General features: G+C 52.0%; 2 protein-coding genes across 3 annotated transcripts; one reads left to right on the plus strand and one right to left on the minus strand.

Annotated features, from left to right (window-relative positions):
* Positions 1-4953: 4953 nt before the first annotated feature.
* Positions 4954-10607, plus strand: NCU06511. 2 transcript variants are annotated; one of them, XM_011395626.1, is made up of 7 exons: positions 4954-5090; positions 5218-5906; positions 6737-7110; positions 7255-8418; positions 8478-8756; positions 8804-9395; positions 9454-10607. In XM_011395626.1, exons 3-7 carry the CDS (start codon positions 7093-7095, stop codon positions 9900-9902), a joined length of 2502 nt encoding a protein of 833 aa, XP_011393928.1. In that variant the 5' UTR covers positions 4954-5090; positions 5218-5906; positions 6737-7092; the 3' UTR covers positions 9903-10607. The 2 variants fall into 2 exon arrangements, with proteins under 2 accessions (XP_011393928.1, XP_011393929.1); XM_011395627.1 differs by lacking the exon at positions 4954-5090 and having other exon boundaries at positions 5094-5906.
* Positions 10608-11009: 402 nt separating this feature from the next.
* On the minus strand, positions 11010-14699 carry met-8 (methionine-8). Its single transcript, XM_952059.3, has 3 exons — positions 14151-14699; positions 13879-14080; positions 11010-13792 (listed from the first exon to the last, which is right to left on the minus strand). The coding sequence occupies exons 1-3, from the start codon at positions 14177-14179 to the stop codon at positions 11714-11716; spliced, it is 2310 nt and encodes a 769-aa protein (XP_957152.1). The 5' UTR covers positions 14180-14699; the 3' UTR covers positions 11010-11713.
* Between the last annotated feature and the right edge of the window lie 788 nt (positions 14700-15487).

Here is a 15487-nt window from a genome sequence, read left to right on the forward strand (position 1 = left end):
CCGTCGACAACGATAGGATCGATTACTATCTTCAACACGCCACCAACTCCAGTCCTTTTTGACGCACTTGCATCACGGCACCGCTTCGATCGTGCTTGCCACGATTCCCCATAACCAGAGCCGACTCAACGCTCGGTTGATGCCGACGAACAGGCGCCCTTCCAATCACGAAATCGTAACGAAGGTTGCAGCTTCGCGGTACTGCGACATCCAATCATCAGTCTTTCTTCGCCAATCCCCCGCATCTCGACGTGCTTTATCTGGCGAGCCACACACGACACTCAACATGGACAAGCCGACGGCATCTTTGGCGATTCGCCTTTGGTTAACTTGGGGTCACTGAGGTCCTGTTGTCAGTCAGTGATTGCCATACTGCTTGGTATGACAGACGCTTCTTCAAGGCCCTGATGCCTGTCTCACTTTGTCAAACCTGAAGATTGTTGAAGTGGCCCTGCTCTGTCTGAAGGCAGCACTGGCGCCCGAGCCTTGACGGTTTACGTTTCCCACCATGAACAAGTGTTCCTGCGATCAATTCTTGCCGTATTCTCGTCTTCACACAGAGTTAGGTTGGCTGGCCGGCGCTCTCGAGCGCAGTATGGTTAGGAGGACCTGGGACCGCAACAACCAAAACACTGGCAAGGTCCGGCAAATCAATTGGAACTGAAAGGAAACACCATCTGCTGTCTTTGCCCTGTCAGATTTCCGCTGCCGGCCCCGGAACCGCTTGGCACTCTAAGGACATGCTGTCCTACTGCAGTTGTTGGAGCAGATTGTCGGGCAGACGGCCTTTTGACTGCAGGCGACCGTCTCCTAGGTCAGTGACTGGAACGTTCAAGACAACAATATCCTCCCAGACCACTTGGATATTGCCACTTTCCTTTTGTGAGACGGAAAAAGTTCACGTACCGGGGCAACAAGGCAAACGCTTCTAGTCACATGAGCAGTTGGGTGTACTGATGCCATGTCTCCAGTCATATCAAAGTACGCCGTACCCTTCTTTCCAGTGAGAGTTGGATTCGTGACATGGCTCATCTGGGTGGGATATCGATTCTAGAAGGTGTAATTCGGGTTGGTTTGCGCAAGCGATACGTTGGTTGGTATGGCGCCAACGCCCAGGTTCCCTTTGAAACGTGGCGAACCATATCGATGCGGCCTCCAAAAAAATCGTCGAAACGATGACGATAAGAAGGGGTGTCTTTGCTTCATGTACTCCCTTGAGTCTCCTATGGTACTATGCGACTCGCTGTGCGTTCCTTCGCAGCAGTGATCGTTAGTAGCTTAGAGCTCAGTTTGGAGCCGGACGAGAGTTTTTCGCAACCGAGTGCTGGCGCCAGGAGTGGCAGAATAAGGTGTCGCAAAGGGCGGGTGCGGTTAGCTTTGTCGATTCGAACAACTGCTTGTTGGCATCGGCCACTATAGCGGAGGAGGGTCAACGAATATTATCAATCCCTGGCAAGAGAGAGTTGGGGTTATACTGTCAACAATTCAGATCACTTACCCTGGTTCAGCCCAGTGCCAACTACAGCATCCGCACGCATATCGATCGACAAACCATATCTTGCACTCCCGATGAGCGATCACTCTCAATGATGTACATACGCCATTCTTGCGGGCTTTGCCGAGTTGCGCAAGCTGAGACATTGCCAACCTCAACATACCCAAGGACCATCATGACGTCCCAAAGCTTCTGCTCTGACTAACTGCGTTCTATAACGGAATAACAATAACGCGAAAGCACAAGGAACCACGAGTTGACCAGACGGCGATCATGGACCGGTCTATTTACAACAATGGCCTGGCAGCAATACGCACATTGCTTGCAAAGTCTAGGGCTCCCGTACGTACTGAGATTGTGACATTCTCCCTCACAGCCTGGTTGGTGCCCGAGGCCGTTTTGTTTTTCCTGTCCGAATCGAAACCAGCGGGTGTCACAAACGGCGCCCTTTTTTTTGAAACAGCAAATTGGTAACGAGAACCCCAGTCTGCATGTTGGGGATAGCGGCGAGACATGCACCTTTCACATAACTCTTGATCTTTTACCGCCCCTTGATCTTAGCGGAGTTGGTGGTAAGAACAGACAAAGGGCATTCCCTCCAACGACGAAACCTTGACAGCAACCCCTCATCCCTTGCTTTACCCTTTGGGATGCAATATTGCATGTACCTCGTCGCCTATTACTGCGTATATGTGATCTATGGGAGCATAAGGCAATCTCTTGGTGTCTCTCAACGGCGTTTCCCTTTCATACCATCGAACGGTTAAGGGTGACCGCCTCTGAGGACCGGCAGCCAGTCCCGCATGGCACAACAGTCATCACGGAGTATGCTGTAACTTGGCTAGTTTGACTGCTGCATGTCAAGAGACATCTCGTTATCTTCATGCGAGATCCTGCTCAATATGTAGGTAACATACCCACAAGTAGTTACAAGACACTGTCGACGCCTGGATCTAGACTACCCTAGTCAGCCGCGCCCGGCCGGCCGATATCAACTTGGCTTTTGTGTAAGCCTAGGCTCCTGATTGCCATCCAAAACTGTTGCTTTCAATCGTCCGTTCTGGGTATGGAGAAATGTTCCATCAATCGCCTGCAGGCATCTGCGATCATTGCTCGGCCGACCTAGAGATAGATAGTGACTGGGAATTTTTGACAGTCGTCAGTGCATCAGCAGCAGTCATTACTGCCAGTGATATATCAAACCTGGAAAGGCACAATATATGTATACTTGTACATTATTGTCGTTGGTTCCTCATCCACGTCTTTGCCGTTGTAAACCAACCCACAGCTGGTCAGTAAAACTATCGCTCTGTTCAAGAGCTGACGTTATCGTACACTGGACGAAATTGACAACACTTGTACCTTGACCCTGGCGAGATATAGCAAACATGACGGATACTTCAGAGCTGGGCGCTAAAAGAACACTAGCGACGCATCTGCAAACTTCACGCAACCTGCCGCGAGTTCGAAAAAAGAGAAATTTGATAATGAAAATAAAAAAAAATAAAAAAAAAGGCTATAGTCACTATAGGAACCAACGTCCGTGACAGTATTGTAACCCCTCAGTATTTCCCAGCAAAGCACCAGCATCAACACCAATGGCAACGTAAGCAAACCTCTCTTCATTCTTCGCCAATCAAAGCAGCCAATCATAAAAAAATCCCCTCAACTAGTCAATAGAGCGGCACTCCTTGGGTAGGCTGGAAAAACGGCTGCGGCGTACCCTCACGTAGACTGTTGTAACGCAGCATTGTCGCGGTGTCACCAAGCCGGACGGCTTCGGTTACCTGCTGGTCTACAGTCCTGCAAGACGGACCCCCCCTCCCCCCCTTTGATTTCATTAGCGAAGAGAAAACGATCCGCTCGCGACATCCAGCTTGTCGCTTCAGCAGCGACACACGAGTCTCGAAAGTCGGTAGAGGGAGGAGCCTGGCTGATCTCAGTCAATTGCCCAAGTGTACTCTTGCAACCTGTCTATACCACAAAAGATGTGCTGACTTTCAAGGTACTTTTGTCGATCCCAAAATAAGTGTGCCAGCGGCCAACAACGTACCTCTAACGCCTAAGGCTGTCCAACCGTCCCACCCTATCGGGATAGATGTTCTGTAGACCCGGAAAGCAAGCACGAGCGATTCCCTCAACACAAGAGTGGCCATCTAGAACAGGCTGACCTGGGACAAGGTCTTTAGTATCAGAAAGTACACCAGTTTCTGTGGTCATTTTTCCCGCCTCGCGCCGCGCCGTTGAGGTCATGTCGTCTCTCTCGTGCCTTTACGGGACGCTCGATACTACCTCTAGTGTAGATATATACCAGGTGCGCCCCACAACACATACTATGTAGATTTCAGGTTCGTCAGCCATCGAAGAGCCTCTCTCCATATCGGGCGCAGATTTTTTGTGGTGGCCGCACAAAGAGCGAAGGCGCCATAATCACACAAGATAGCCCGTCGGTGCCGGTTTCATTAAGTTTTGCATCCCAAGATGCGGTGGACCGCAGCCTGACGCTGTTGATGGATTCTGTCGATAGACTCGAACCATCGAGGTTCCAGTTACGCTCGCTGCATGGATCAAGGAAGATTGCCAGGCACGGACATCCGCTCGAAGCCCCATCGAACCCTGTAACCTAACTGTAACAAGGGAGCTAAAAGTCCACTGTCGGCACTAACCGAAAACACCACCAAACCACCAAGCCGACTGCACCTACAGTATTGTCCCCTGCAACTGCATACTCCAGGTACTGCATATATGCTAGTCAGTGCATAGAATTTCCAGGTCTGAATTTGCTATTTGGGCCTGGCCCCGCCTCCAGAAAGTGCATATATGCCAACTAGTGTATAAGATTTTTGAGTCTGGATTATATGCAGAATCAGGGGACAATACTGTACTACCTTGGCCAGCGGGCATCCACAACCTCAAGACTTCCATCCTGTCCGTGGATAGGTACCTATTTCTCGACGGGCATGCCCTAGGCAGGAACTCGACTTGGTGCCAAGGTGCTATCATAAGCTACCTGACGTCCGAATGGGTTTGTACAAGAAATGCTCGACTTTTGCCACTGTTCATGACCTGCTTTATGCTGAGCGCGCAGGCTCCGCCACCAGCAACCTACCTAAAGCACGACACAAGGGAAAAGTTGGACCAAGCCTGGCAGGCATTCAATCGACTTTGTTGGATGGATGTCCGCCGTTAGGTTGGAACATAACATAGCTGCATATAACAAAACCCGGACTATAAAAACGTAACAAAAATAGTAGGTTGATTTTCAGGGCAAAACCCCGTGTATCCCTGGCGTGTATCATTCCCGGCACTCGACCAGGCACGAGCGCTGCTTTTTCCCTGGGACCATCAAACACAATTGGACCGTGACGAAACAAAAAGTGCAGCCGTAACGGGGCTCTCCCTATATCTTGGGCGATCCCCCCACATTGCGTGCGTGCAGACCACCACCACACCTCCACCCTGGTTCATCCCTCCGCGCCAGGTCCCGGACGACGCCCGCCTCACCAACACCTACCGCCCACCCAGCCCAGCACACTTCACGCCTAACTGACGTACGTACAGCCAGGCCAAGTGAAGAGAACCTCAAGGAACATAGGTTGGTATACATAAAATCCCCGAAATATACCTCCAGAGCCCTGCTGCTGCTGCTGCTGCTGCTGCTGCTGCTGCTGTACCAAGGGCACGCACAACCAAACCAAGCTGAATTTATTCCATTCCGCAAGTCGGTCGGCCACGCTGCGTACCTACGCCGCCTTAGTTCCATCCATCCTGTTCTTCCTGTGCCCGCCGCCCTGGGGCTGTTCCCTCTTCCTCGTACCTACCTAGGTATTCTTCCACTTCCCTTGCCTATAAAGCACACATCCATGCCCTGATACAATTCTTCATTCTCCTTTCTGGTCGACACCCACTCGTCCACACATACGGTTCCATCTTCCCTTCAGGTCGCTACATTCTCACCAACAGCGGTCGGGCTCACCTAGGCCCGTCGCTCTGGACATACAACCTTGGCCTTCCTGTCATAAAGGTACCTACCTACCACTACACCACTGTCTGCTGCTCGCCCAGAGGCTCGACTTCAGTTACCTACTTGGGGCAGACTTGACTTCACTCCGCTGGATGCTACATTCCACCCTGGCCTGGACCGGCAACTCGCAACCACGTACCCTTGCTGCCTACCCCGGTTTTTCAGATTTGTACGTCTGAGATTGCATCCACTCCGTTGCCAAACAGTCTCATTTGGAAGGGGGGATCTGTTTTATAAACATTCGGGTGCTCTGCTCAACAGCAGCGCCCGACGCCTTCGTTCAGACACCGGTTTCTCTCCTTCTTGTCCCGAAATACCCTCTACGACCACGACTGAGAGAGCTGTCATATCATACACGACAACTTTTGGATGGTCCCTCGGCCTATGGTAAGTGCAAAAGTTCCCCGCTCCCCACAGTTTCTCTTGTCAAGGAGGAGGAAACGTCGTCACTCCCCGTCGCCGCTGCCCATCCCCACTCCCGACGACTACCGGCCACCTCCCGTCGGCGTAGGTTGCTCCGCTTCCCCCCCGATAGTCCCGTCTAGTGCCGGGACTCAGTCTAGACCCCCCGAGTCCGGATGCCAGTGTCAAGACTGCGCGACGTCAAGTGAGGGGCTCAAGGGCAGTAGTTGCCCTTAGGTTCGCCCCATCCTGCGCCATTCTTATTTTCTTGTGTCTCCCTTTCATCGCCCCGCCTTCTCGTGTATCCGTGCCAGACTTCCACAGATCATGACACGCATCTTCTTTTCTGTTACCATTCACAACTTGTTCCGTTACTCCCACGCCATACTCCTTCTGTGACCAGCCACTGGCGGCCGCACCCCCAAGGTTCGATCAAAATGTCCAAAGACGGTAGCCGCATGCCCTCGCCCTAAAGGTACTTTCTGGGTTGTATTATCTACTTCCAGACTTTCCTATCGTCCTGCAAGTCGGATCGAGGCTCCGATCCGTAGACCGCAGCCCAAGACTTTGCATTCGATATGCACCCTGTCTTCATCATGCCCAAGTACCTATGCTTGCACACTCCGAATTTCCGCTCCTATCCCGATCGCCCAAGGATAAGGGCCCTTCTTGCCCTGCCAAATGATTGGGCTCGTCTCATCTTGCTTATATCAAGAACAATCCCTCTTCCATGTCACCATCAACTATCAAGCATCATGAGCCCAGTTAGCTACCTACTATATGACCATCAACTTACGCTCATCCGTCTGATACAGCACATATGCCACATACTTCATACCAGAGTCAGACGTTGTACTTGATAGACCACTCGAGGTTTCATCTACCAAGTCATAATCCGCCAACAGAGCAATAATCGACCCCTTCGATACCCTAATCATCTCGTGGTTGCCCAGTTACATACGCCCACGCCCGAACCCACCGCCCTATCAGCTGCTTCCGCCAGTACCACTAAGACTGGAATCACCAAAGCCCTCAACACAATCCAACAGATCCTCATCCTTCAGTAGCCTCAGCCGAGTCATCACGTCTACCAAGTATCATCTTCGTCCTCTACCTCCCCGCTGTGATTCGAACACGTTCTTGTTGAGACGACAAGACTTCAGATCGCATCATGTCTCCTAACACTTCGGTAAGCTCACTCGCCTCACATTTCGCAAGTTACCCAATGCTTCCCATAATTTCCATCATCTGTCCATATGGCAGTGCTTCTATTCGCCATGTCGCCCACCTGATTTCAACATCCAAAGGGCCCAGCTAACCATCGGCAATCCAGCCCAACATGGGTCGTGGCCGAGCTCCACGTGGCTTCCCGCCTTACCGCCCCGAGAACAACCTGCATAATCAACCGCACAGGCACAGTTTCGACGTTGATTTTAAAATATGGTCCATGCCCAATGCTTCGGCTGAGGTCGGCGACCGGCCCCCAAGCACTTCCAGTGGTTCTAACGATTGGTCTTACTCTTACTCTAACCAAACGGCACACACTCGCAATGGAACGAACGGCTCGTCTCCCAGGACCTCGGTTCCCCCCGGTCTTGCCTATCGGCTCGATGGAATTAGCTCCTCTATGAGACGCCCCTCGCACGATAACGGGTTTGGTGCTATGGAGCATGCGAGTGAGCGCTTGAGCGTAGGCGGCTTCAACGTCGCATCATCGGGTCCTTCCGAACCGGCGGAACGTCAAGGACTTGGTTTGACACCGTACGCGGCACAACACTCGCATCGATCATCGGTTGTCGCCGACTCTTCAACTCTTTCCGTGAACTGGCAGAACAACCGAGCCAGCGTTGGAGATTTGGATGCAGCGCAGACGAATGTTCCATGGCTAGCGAGAAAACCGGCAGAGGTGACGGATACCGATCGCCCAATGTTTTCTTCGAACCTCTGGAGCAACTCGTCACATACTGTGGCCGCCTCTGCTCGGCCATTCACGCCCGCAAGTCCGACGGCTTGGGAAAATGGATCTGGCAATGGACTCCAGACTAGTAACGGAGTCCAGACTGGCAACGGATTTCAATCTGGCAACGGGTTCCAAGCTGGTAACGGGTTCCAAACTAGCAACGGGTTTCAAACCGGCTATAACGCGAACGGCTTTGGGAATTACACAGGTGCTCAACAGTCCCGTTCGAATTTTTCACAGGCACCTTCTAGGCGCGAGTTCTCAAGCCCCACGAACATCGATCGCCGAGCCAGCACACAGTCCTTCATTCAGCAGCCTCAGCCTACTACGAATCTGCCCTTCGATACCGTGACCCTCCAACAGCAATTGCAAATGTACAACATGGCCCATAACCTGGGAATGGCCGGGGCATATTCGAATCCTTCTTTGCCAACAACTGGCTTGGCAATGGGTGCGATGAGTTCTGGAAGCATGCAGAGCGGGAAACTGCGTGAATACTTGAACACCCGCAATGCTCCGCAGAAATGGGATCTCAAGGTAAGGCTCTCTTCCATGGAACTAGTGCTGCCTGGAGCGAAACACTAACCCTGAATAAGCAAATCTATGGTTCGATTGCGGACTTCGCTGCCGATCGCGCCGGTTCCAGGTTCATTCAGGACAAACTGCAGTCTGCTAGTAGCGAAGAAAAGGCGGAAGTTTGGAGAGAGCTCATGGAGGAGCTGATGCCTCTCATGACCGACGTATACGGCAATTACGTTGTGCAAAAGTTTTTCGAACACGGCACGCAGGAGCAAAAAACCAGCATGGCGGGCATAATCAAGAAAAACATGCTGCGACTTTCGGAGAACAAGTACGGCTGCCGGGTTGTCCAGAAGGTGGGTTCATTCTCTTGATTTTAGGAAGCTAGAGCTAATTCACATAGGCCCTCGACAACATCTTCCGCCGCTACCAAGTAGAGCTTGTCAACGAGCTAAAAGATCACGTCGATAAACTCAACAAATCTCAGGAGGGAAACCATGTCATTCAAATGATCATCAAGCTCCTACCCCGAGATGAGATTGGATTCATCTACGACTCTTTCAGAGGGCCGGGCAAGGTGATGGAACTGGCACTGAACCAGTACGCTTGCAGGGTCATCCAGAGAGCTTTGGAGCACGGGAACGAAGAGGACAGGCTTTATCTTGTGTCTGAGTTGCACAAGGGTGCTCACACCTTGATCACTGATGCGTACGGAAACTACGTTGCCCAGCACATTATCGAAGCCGGGAAACCAGAAGACCGCGCCCGCATGATTGCTGCAGTCATGTCCCAGACGATCACTCTCTCGACACATAAACACGCCTCGAACGTGGTGGAGAAATGCATCAATTATGGCACCCCGGAGGACGTTCGCCGTATCAGGGACATGTTCTTCAGTCCGCAGGATGGTATGGGAGGGTATTCTTCTGACCATCAGTCACCCGACTCTTTTCTTCGGTTCCTTATGCTGGATCATTTTGCCAACTATGTGATTCGTATGTTGATATCCAAGCTCCCCCGGTGCTCACCGAAACATAGCTAACACATGAACAGAGAAACTCGTCAAACACTCCACATTCAGTAATGAAGAACAGCAATTCTTCATCGACACGCTCGAGCCTAAGATCAACGAGCTGCTCAAGAATCACAAGGGGCTAGACGAGAGACAGAGAAATGCCCTCAAGAGATTCCAAGGCATTATCAACGAGCTCAGGAAGGACATTGACAAGAAGGAGGAGCTTGCCAAAAATGGCAGCAGTGCACCCCCGTCGCTAGACCCGGCATCACCCTCTCTCCACATTTCCTCTGCCCTTCCGACGCCTGATGGAGGATCCGAGCCCAACAGCCCGCTGGACCTGGGAATGACTTCCAGCGCCAACACTACCAGTCCTATTGGAAGCGCTGATGGGAACGGAAGCAATGGAAAACAGTCGCTGCTTGTGGTCAACATCAACGGGGGGCTGGACGCCACGGATGCCTTTGCGCAGTTGCATATCCATTAGAATGCTTAATGAAGCGATGCAGGTCTTTTGAAGCGTTGGGTGCCCTTCAATGGCTATTTGCGACTTGGAGACTTGGGAGGAAACATGATGAAGAGCCAAGCAACACTAGGACCGCAAGGAGGGTCGAGGTCTATTCGACCTTGTTTTCAAGCACATAACATCACACTGCCATTACTTGCGATGAACACAGCTGCAGGTTGGAGGCCGGTATAAGGGTTCAGAGCATAAAATAGGCTGATGCGGCGCACATGAATCAAGGGGTTTGACCGTGACGAGTACAAAAAGAATATATTGGTCTGGTTGGATTGATGATGACGATGAAGCCGGTCGAACGGTGTTTCTCACATACCCATAACTGGCTCGTGAGACTCTAAAGTACTTCGAGGATACCAACATAGGACAGGCACGTTACGTACCCCGGATCACGGAAATACATATAAGGGGCTGGAACAGGAGGCAAGAAGGGTGGACCAGCGAGAAGCGAGAAACGAGAAACGAGAAAGCGAAATCTTGCTTTGTTTTGGTATTTGGTATCTCTATACTACTTACTCATGGTCAACCAACGACACGAATCACAAGGCGGCGTTGTTTTGTGTTTTTTTTTTTTTTATCGTGCTCCGTTGAAACGAGTCTTTTGTTTCTTTACACATTGTTGTTATTCGTTTATATAATTCTAGCATACATCAATTTTAACTTGAACTTGATCCAACCATGTTTGAATTGCAAAGGGAGCTGGGCTGATGGGTAGGCAGGTACAGTAGGTACTTAGGTTGTCTACATACTTTTTGTCTACCGAAGGTTCTGAAGATCACTAGGTAAACAAAACCGTCAACATCAACTGTCAATATACCTTATAACGCTAGCAAAGCAAAGCAAAGCAAAGCAAATCAAAGCAAAATCCTCGTTCGTTTTCTATTTTGCCCCGGGTCTGCTTTTGCGTCTGTGAAATATGTTTTCACCATGAATTCGAAATATCATTACCTTCCCAGACGTCCGGACTTCCTTTGAGCCCGGTATACTTCTTGTTTGTATTCGTATGTATCTATCGGCCGGCCGGCCGTATTTACGATCAGTATATAATATGATACATGACAGGAAACGACTGTAAAGATAAATCGGGACATAGTCATTTAGATACATACAAGCGAGGAAACATTTGTTGGAAGCCATCACCAGGTCTCTTACTCTCATAGAATCTACCTAGTGAGGATACTCTTCTATCCGTCCCACTGCAAAGAAGGGAATTCGGTAGTATGACGGCTTTGTAGTTGGAGGGAGAAAAAAAAAAAAAAGAGAGAAAGAAATACTGCCGGACGGACGTTCGCATCATTTAACTGGTGGTCCAAAGTTTTTATCACACACATCTGAATCAACATTGGTAAAAAATCAGGCAATAGCAGCAGAAGATGGTTTGGTAAAATCCATTCCTTTTCATTTCTGTAAATTAAACGCAAAAAGCGTCCCGATGGTATATGAGAAGTATCCATGCCTGTTCCACGTCTCCTTTTCAATTTTTATACCCTCAAACGCCGTGTTGAGATGGCGGCAACCCCGTCTCATAAATGCTAATGCTCTGTTGAAATCATAAATCCGGTTTTTCCCCTTGTCCCTGTGGTATCGAACGCCGAGTTGAAGTGGCGCTTTTGGAGGTATCATGATCATTTTCCCATAATTTGTAACGTAAATCCGTGAAGTGAACCCTTGACCGCCTCTGTGAATGCTAATGCTGTTGAAGAAAAACCCGGAAAAATTAAAAGCACGTCACGCACCCCATCATATGAGATGCATGTTTGTCGAGTTGAGAAGACTCTTTAAGCCTTGTTGGCATACTTCTCACGGAAGTACTTGGCGGCCTCAACCATGTGGGAGAGGGCACCCTTGACCTCATCCCACTTGCGGGTCTTAAGACCGCAGTCGGGGTTGATCCAGAGCTGCTCAGGCTTGAGGTAAGCAAGCATCTCCTCGATGCGCTGCTTGAACTCCTCAAGGGTGGGGACACGAGGAGAGTGGATGTCGTAGACACCAGGGCCGATGTGGCGGGGGTACTCCTCGTCAATGAAGACCTTGAGGAGCTTGGCATCAGACTTGGAGTTCTCGATGGAGAGGACATCGGCATCAAGGGCAGCGATGGCGTGGAAGAAGTCCTGGAACTCAGAGTAGCAGAAGTGAGAGTGAATCTGAGTGGAGTTCTCGACGCCAGCGGTGGCGAGCTTGAAGGAGTCGACAGCCCACTTGAGGTAGGCTTCACGCTCCTGACCCTTACGGAGAGGGAGACCCTCACGGAGGGCAGGCTCATCGACCTGGATGACGTAGATGCCGTTCTTCTCAAGGTCGACGACCTCGTCGCGGAGAGCCAGAGCGAGCTGCTGGCACTGGACGGACTGGTGAACGTCGACACGGGGGAAAGACCACCGGAGGCAGGTAACGGGGCCAGTAAGCATGCCCTTCATGGGCTTCTTGGAGATGGAGGCAGCGTACTTGGACTCCTTGACGGTCATGGGAGCGGGGCGAGAGATATCACCGACAATGATGGGGGGACGGACGCAACGGGAGCCGTAAGACTGGACCCAGGCGTGGGTGGTGAAGACGTAGCCGTTGAGGCGCTCACCGAAGTACTGAACCATGTCGTTACGCTCGGGCTCACCGTGGACGTAGACATCGAGGTCAAGCTCATCCTGAATCTTGACGGCGAGCTCAATCTCCTTCTCGATGAAGCGCTCGTACTCCTCGGCGGAGATCTCACCCTTGGTGAACTTGTTACGCTGGACACGGATCTCGGAGGTCTGGGGGAAAGAGCCGATGGTGGTGGTAGGGAAGAGAGGGAGAGAAAGGTGCTTCTTCTGCTCGGCGTAGCGAGTGTTGAAGGGGGCCTTGCGGTTGTGCTGCTCAGGGGTAACCTGGGCCTGACGCTCCTTGACAGCGGGGTCGTTGGTGCGCTTGGAGTCAGTGCGGGCCTTGATGGCAGCAGCGTTGGCCTCAAGCTCAGCCTTGACGGCCTCGGGCTCGGTCACAGCCTTGGCGAGGGTAGCAACCTCCTTGACCTTCTCGACGGCGAAAGAGAACCACTCGTAGACATCAGAGGGAAGCTTCTTCTCGCTGGCGAGGGTGTGGGGAGTGTGGATGAGGGAGCTGGAGGTAGCGACGATGACGCGCTCAGAGCCAAGGGCCTTGACGGCAGTCTGGAGGATCTCGAGCGACTTGGCGAAGTCGTTCTTCCAAATGTTGCGCCCATCGACAACACCGGCAGAGAGGATCTGGTTAGGGCCGAGCTGCTTGAGGACAGGCTCAAGCTGCTCGGGGTTGCGGACAAGGTCGACGTGGAGACCAGCAGCGCCGGAGAAAGCGGGGAGAACGTCGAAGTTGTGGACGATGTCACCGAAGTAAGTGGCAACGACGACCTTGGGAACGGCATCACCAGCGGCGGCAATGGCCTCGTAGGCGGGCTTGAAGGCAGCCTTGACCTCGGGGCGGAGATCGAAGACGAGGACGGGCTCGTCAATCTGGACAGACTCGGCACCAGCGGCCTTGAGCTGCTTCAGGAGCTCGACGTAGACAGGGACAAGCTTGTCGAGGAGGGTGATGGGGTCGACGGAGGAACCACGGTCAGCCTTGCCAAGAGCAAGGAAGGAGACGGGGCCGACAAGAACGGGGCGGGTCTGGAAACCAGCCTCCTTGGCCTCGAGGAACTCGCGGACGGGCTTGGGGTCCTTGGCGAGGGAGAAGGTCTGGTTGTCCTGGAGAGTGGGCTTGACGTAGTGGTAGTTGGAGTCAAACCACTTAACCATCTCGAGGGCGGGGACATCGACACCACCCTTCTGGTGGCCACGGCCCATGGCGAAGTACTCATCGAGAGGGGAGAGCTTCTGGGAAGTGTAACGCTCGGGAACAGCCTAGTAGAGAGTGGGGCCAGTTAGTTGACGCAATCCCAGGAAGTGGAGATGGGGGTGGGGCTGCTTATAGGTGGAGGCTAACGTACGTTGAAGAGCTGGATGTGGTCGAGGACGTGGTCATAGTGAGCGAAGTCGTTGGAGGGGATGATGTCGACACCGGCATCCTTCTGGATCTTCCAGTGGGCGAGACGGAGCCTCTTACCCTCGGCGAGGAGAGCCTCCTGGGAGATCTTGTCAGCCCAGTAAGCCTCGTTAGCCTTCTTGAGGTCACGGAGGACACCCATGCGGCTGAAGCATCATGTTAGCGATGTCCGTCCAGAGCCAATTGGTGTGATGGATAGCAGCTGGAGCAACTTACGGGAAACCCAGAACCGATGACTGGACCATTGTGATGTGTGATTGTGTGAACAAACGGAGATTAGGGGGGTATAGAAAGGACCTCGCGACTGCTCTTGGGACAAAGAGCAAAAATGGGCGAGGGGAAAGGGAGGACAGGATGGATGGAGGAATGATGGAAGGAGTTTCTGAGAAAGAAAGAGGGGGAGGTCCGAGTTTATTTATGTGAGGGGACCGGGCGAGGAAGTGGAGGGGGAGATCTGAGAGAGAAGCAGCCAGAGAGACGAGAGGAGGAAGCGCGAGTCAAAGTGGGCTGGTTGGATTGGATGGGTGGAAGACCGGGGAGGGGGGTTCGTGTGCGGTGACCTAGTCTGATTTTCGGACCTTGGCCCGCCTTGGGAGGAATTGGGGTGAGCCTGGGCGTGGACAGCTGGAGGCCGTGATCGGTGTGGGGCTCGGGCACTCTTCCACCTCACTCATGGCGCCCACCCTAGCTCAAGCTCTCCTCGCCTCTCTTTGGCCGGATTTTCTCACGAACAATGAATGCTATGGACGGAACAGCTCAACAAAATGCACGCGGATTGACAGCTGGCAGATCTCAATGGAGGATGGGCATTTTGGTATTGTCTAGATTTTTTGATGTGTTCTTTTGTCGGCGGGGTAGCGCGATATGGGATGGCATTGACTGGTTTGAATTTGATGCTTGCTGTGCCTCTGCACTAGTAGCATCTGCAGTTCTGCAGCTCTGCACTTCTCTGCACATGCGACAGAGCGAGCCCCAGGAGGCGAACAACGACTCGGCGCTGGTCAATCTCGCCCCCCATTGACCCATTGAGACTCCAACAATCTCCATGCCTTCGTACGAAACTCCGTACATACATTGCTTCTCGCGCGGCCCTCAAAAAAACTGAAGTTTCAAAAAATTGGCAATGACGGGTATCTATGTGTTGATGATTGTTGCGGGCGATTGTGGGCTACATTGATACCTTACTCGAGCTACAATGAACATCGCGGGGCTCACCAGGGGGTCTGGGTCGTACTGGGCAAGGGGTTACCGTCTCAATCGCCAATGGCGCGCCAAACTCAAATCTTTGCACTCGCAGCATCGAGTACTCACATAACCCGACCCCATACCCAAAGCTTCCTGACCCAAGTGGATACACCAAGACCGACCCCACACTATAGAAAATCTCTCAGCTGACCATCACCCCTTTAACACGTCGCATATATGCCTTTTGACTTTCCCTATAGAAAAACAACCGGCGCTTTTAATCCCAATAAATGAAACTTACCTACGAATAAGAAACGCACAAATCCGAATAATATCAGCCCAAATTCACCCTTCCGTAAACCTTCCGC

The sequence above is a fragment of the Neurospora crassa genome, linkage group III (genome assembly GCF_000182925.2).
Source record: "Neurospora crassa OR74A linkage group III, whole genome shotgun sequence".
NCBI lineage: Eukaryota > Fungi > Ascomycota > Sordariomycetes > Sordariales > Sordariaceae > Neurospora > Neurospora crassa.

Excerpts from the sequence above, each read along its gene's own strand:
- met-8 (XM_952059.3), bottom strand. The coding sequence starts at position 14,179 with ATGGTCCAGTCATCGGTTCTGGGTTTCCC. Across the intron at positions 14,081-14,150 it reads TCATCGGTTCTGGGTTTCCC|CCGCATGGGTGTCCTCCGTG; the intron begins GTAAGTTGCTCC and ends ATGATGCTTCAG. Across the intron at positions 13,793-13,878 it reads ACCACATCCAGCTCTTCAAC|GCTGTTCCCGAGCGTTACAC; the intron begins GTACGTTAGCCT and ends ACTCTCTACTAG.
- NCU06511 (XM_011395626.1), top strand. Across the intron at positions 8,419-8,477 it reads CGCAGAAATGGGATCTCAAG|CAAATCTATGGTTCGATTGC; the intron begins GTAAGGCTCTCT and ends ACCCTGAATAAG. Across the intron at positions 8,757-8,803 it reads GCTGCCGGGTTGTCCAGAAG|GCCCTCGACAACATCTTCCG; the intron begins GTGGGTTCATTC and ends TAATTCACATAG.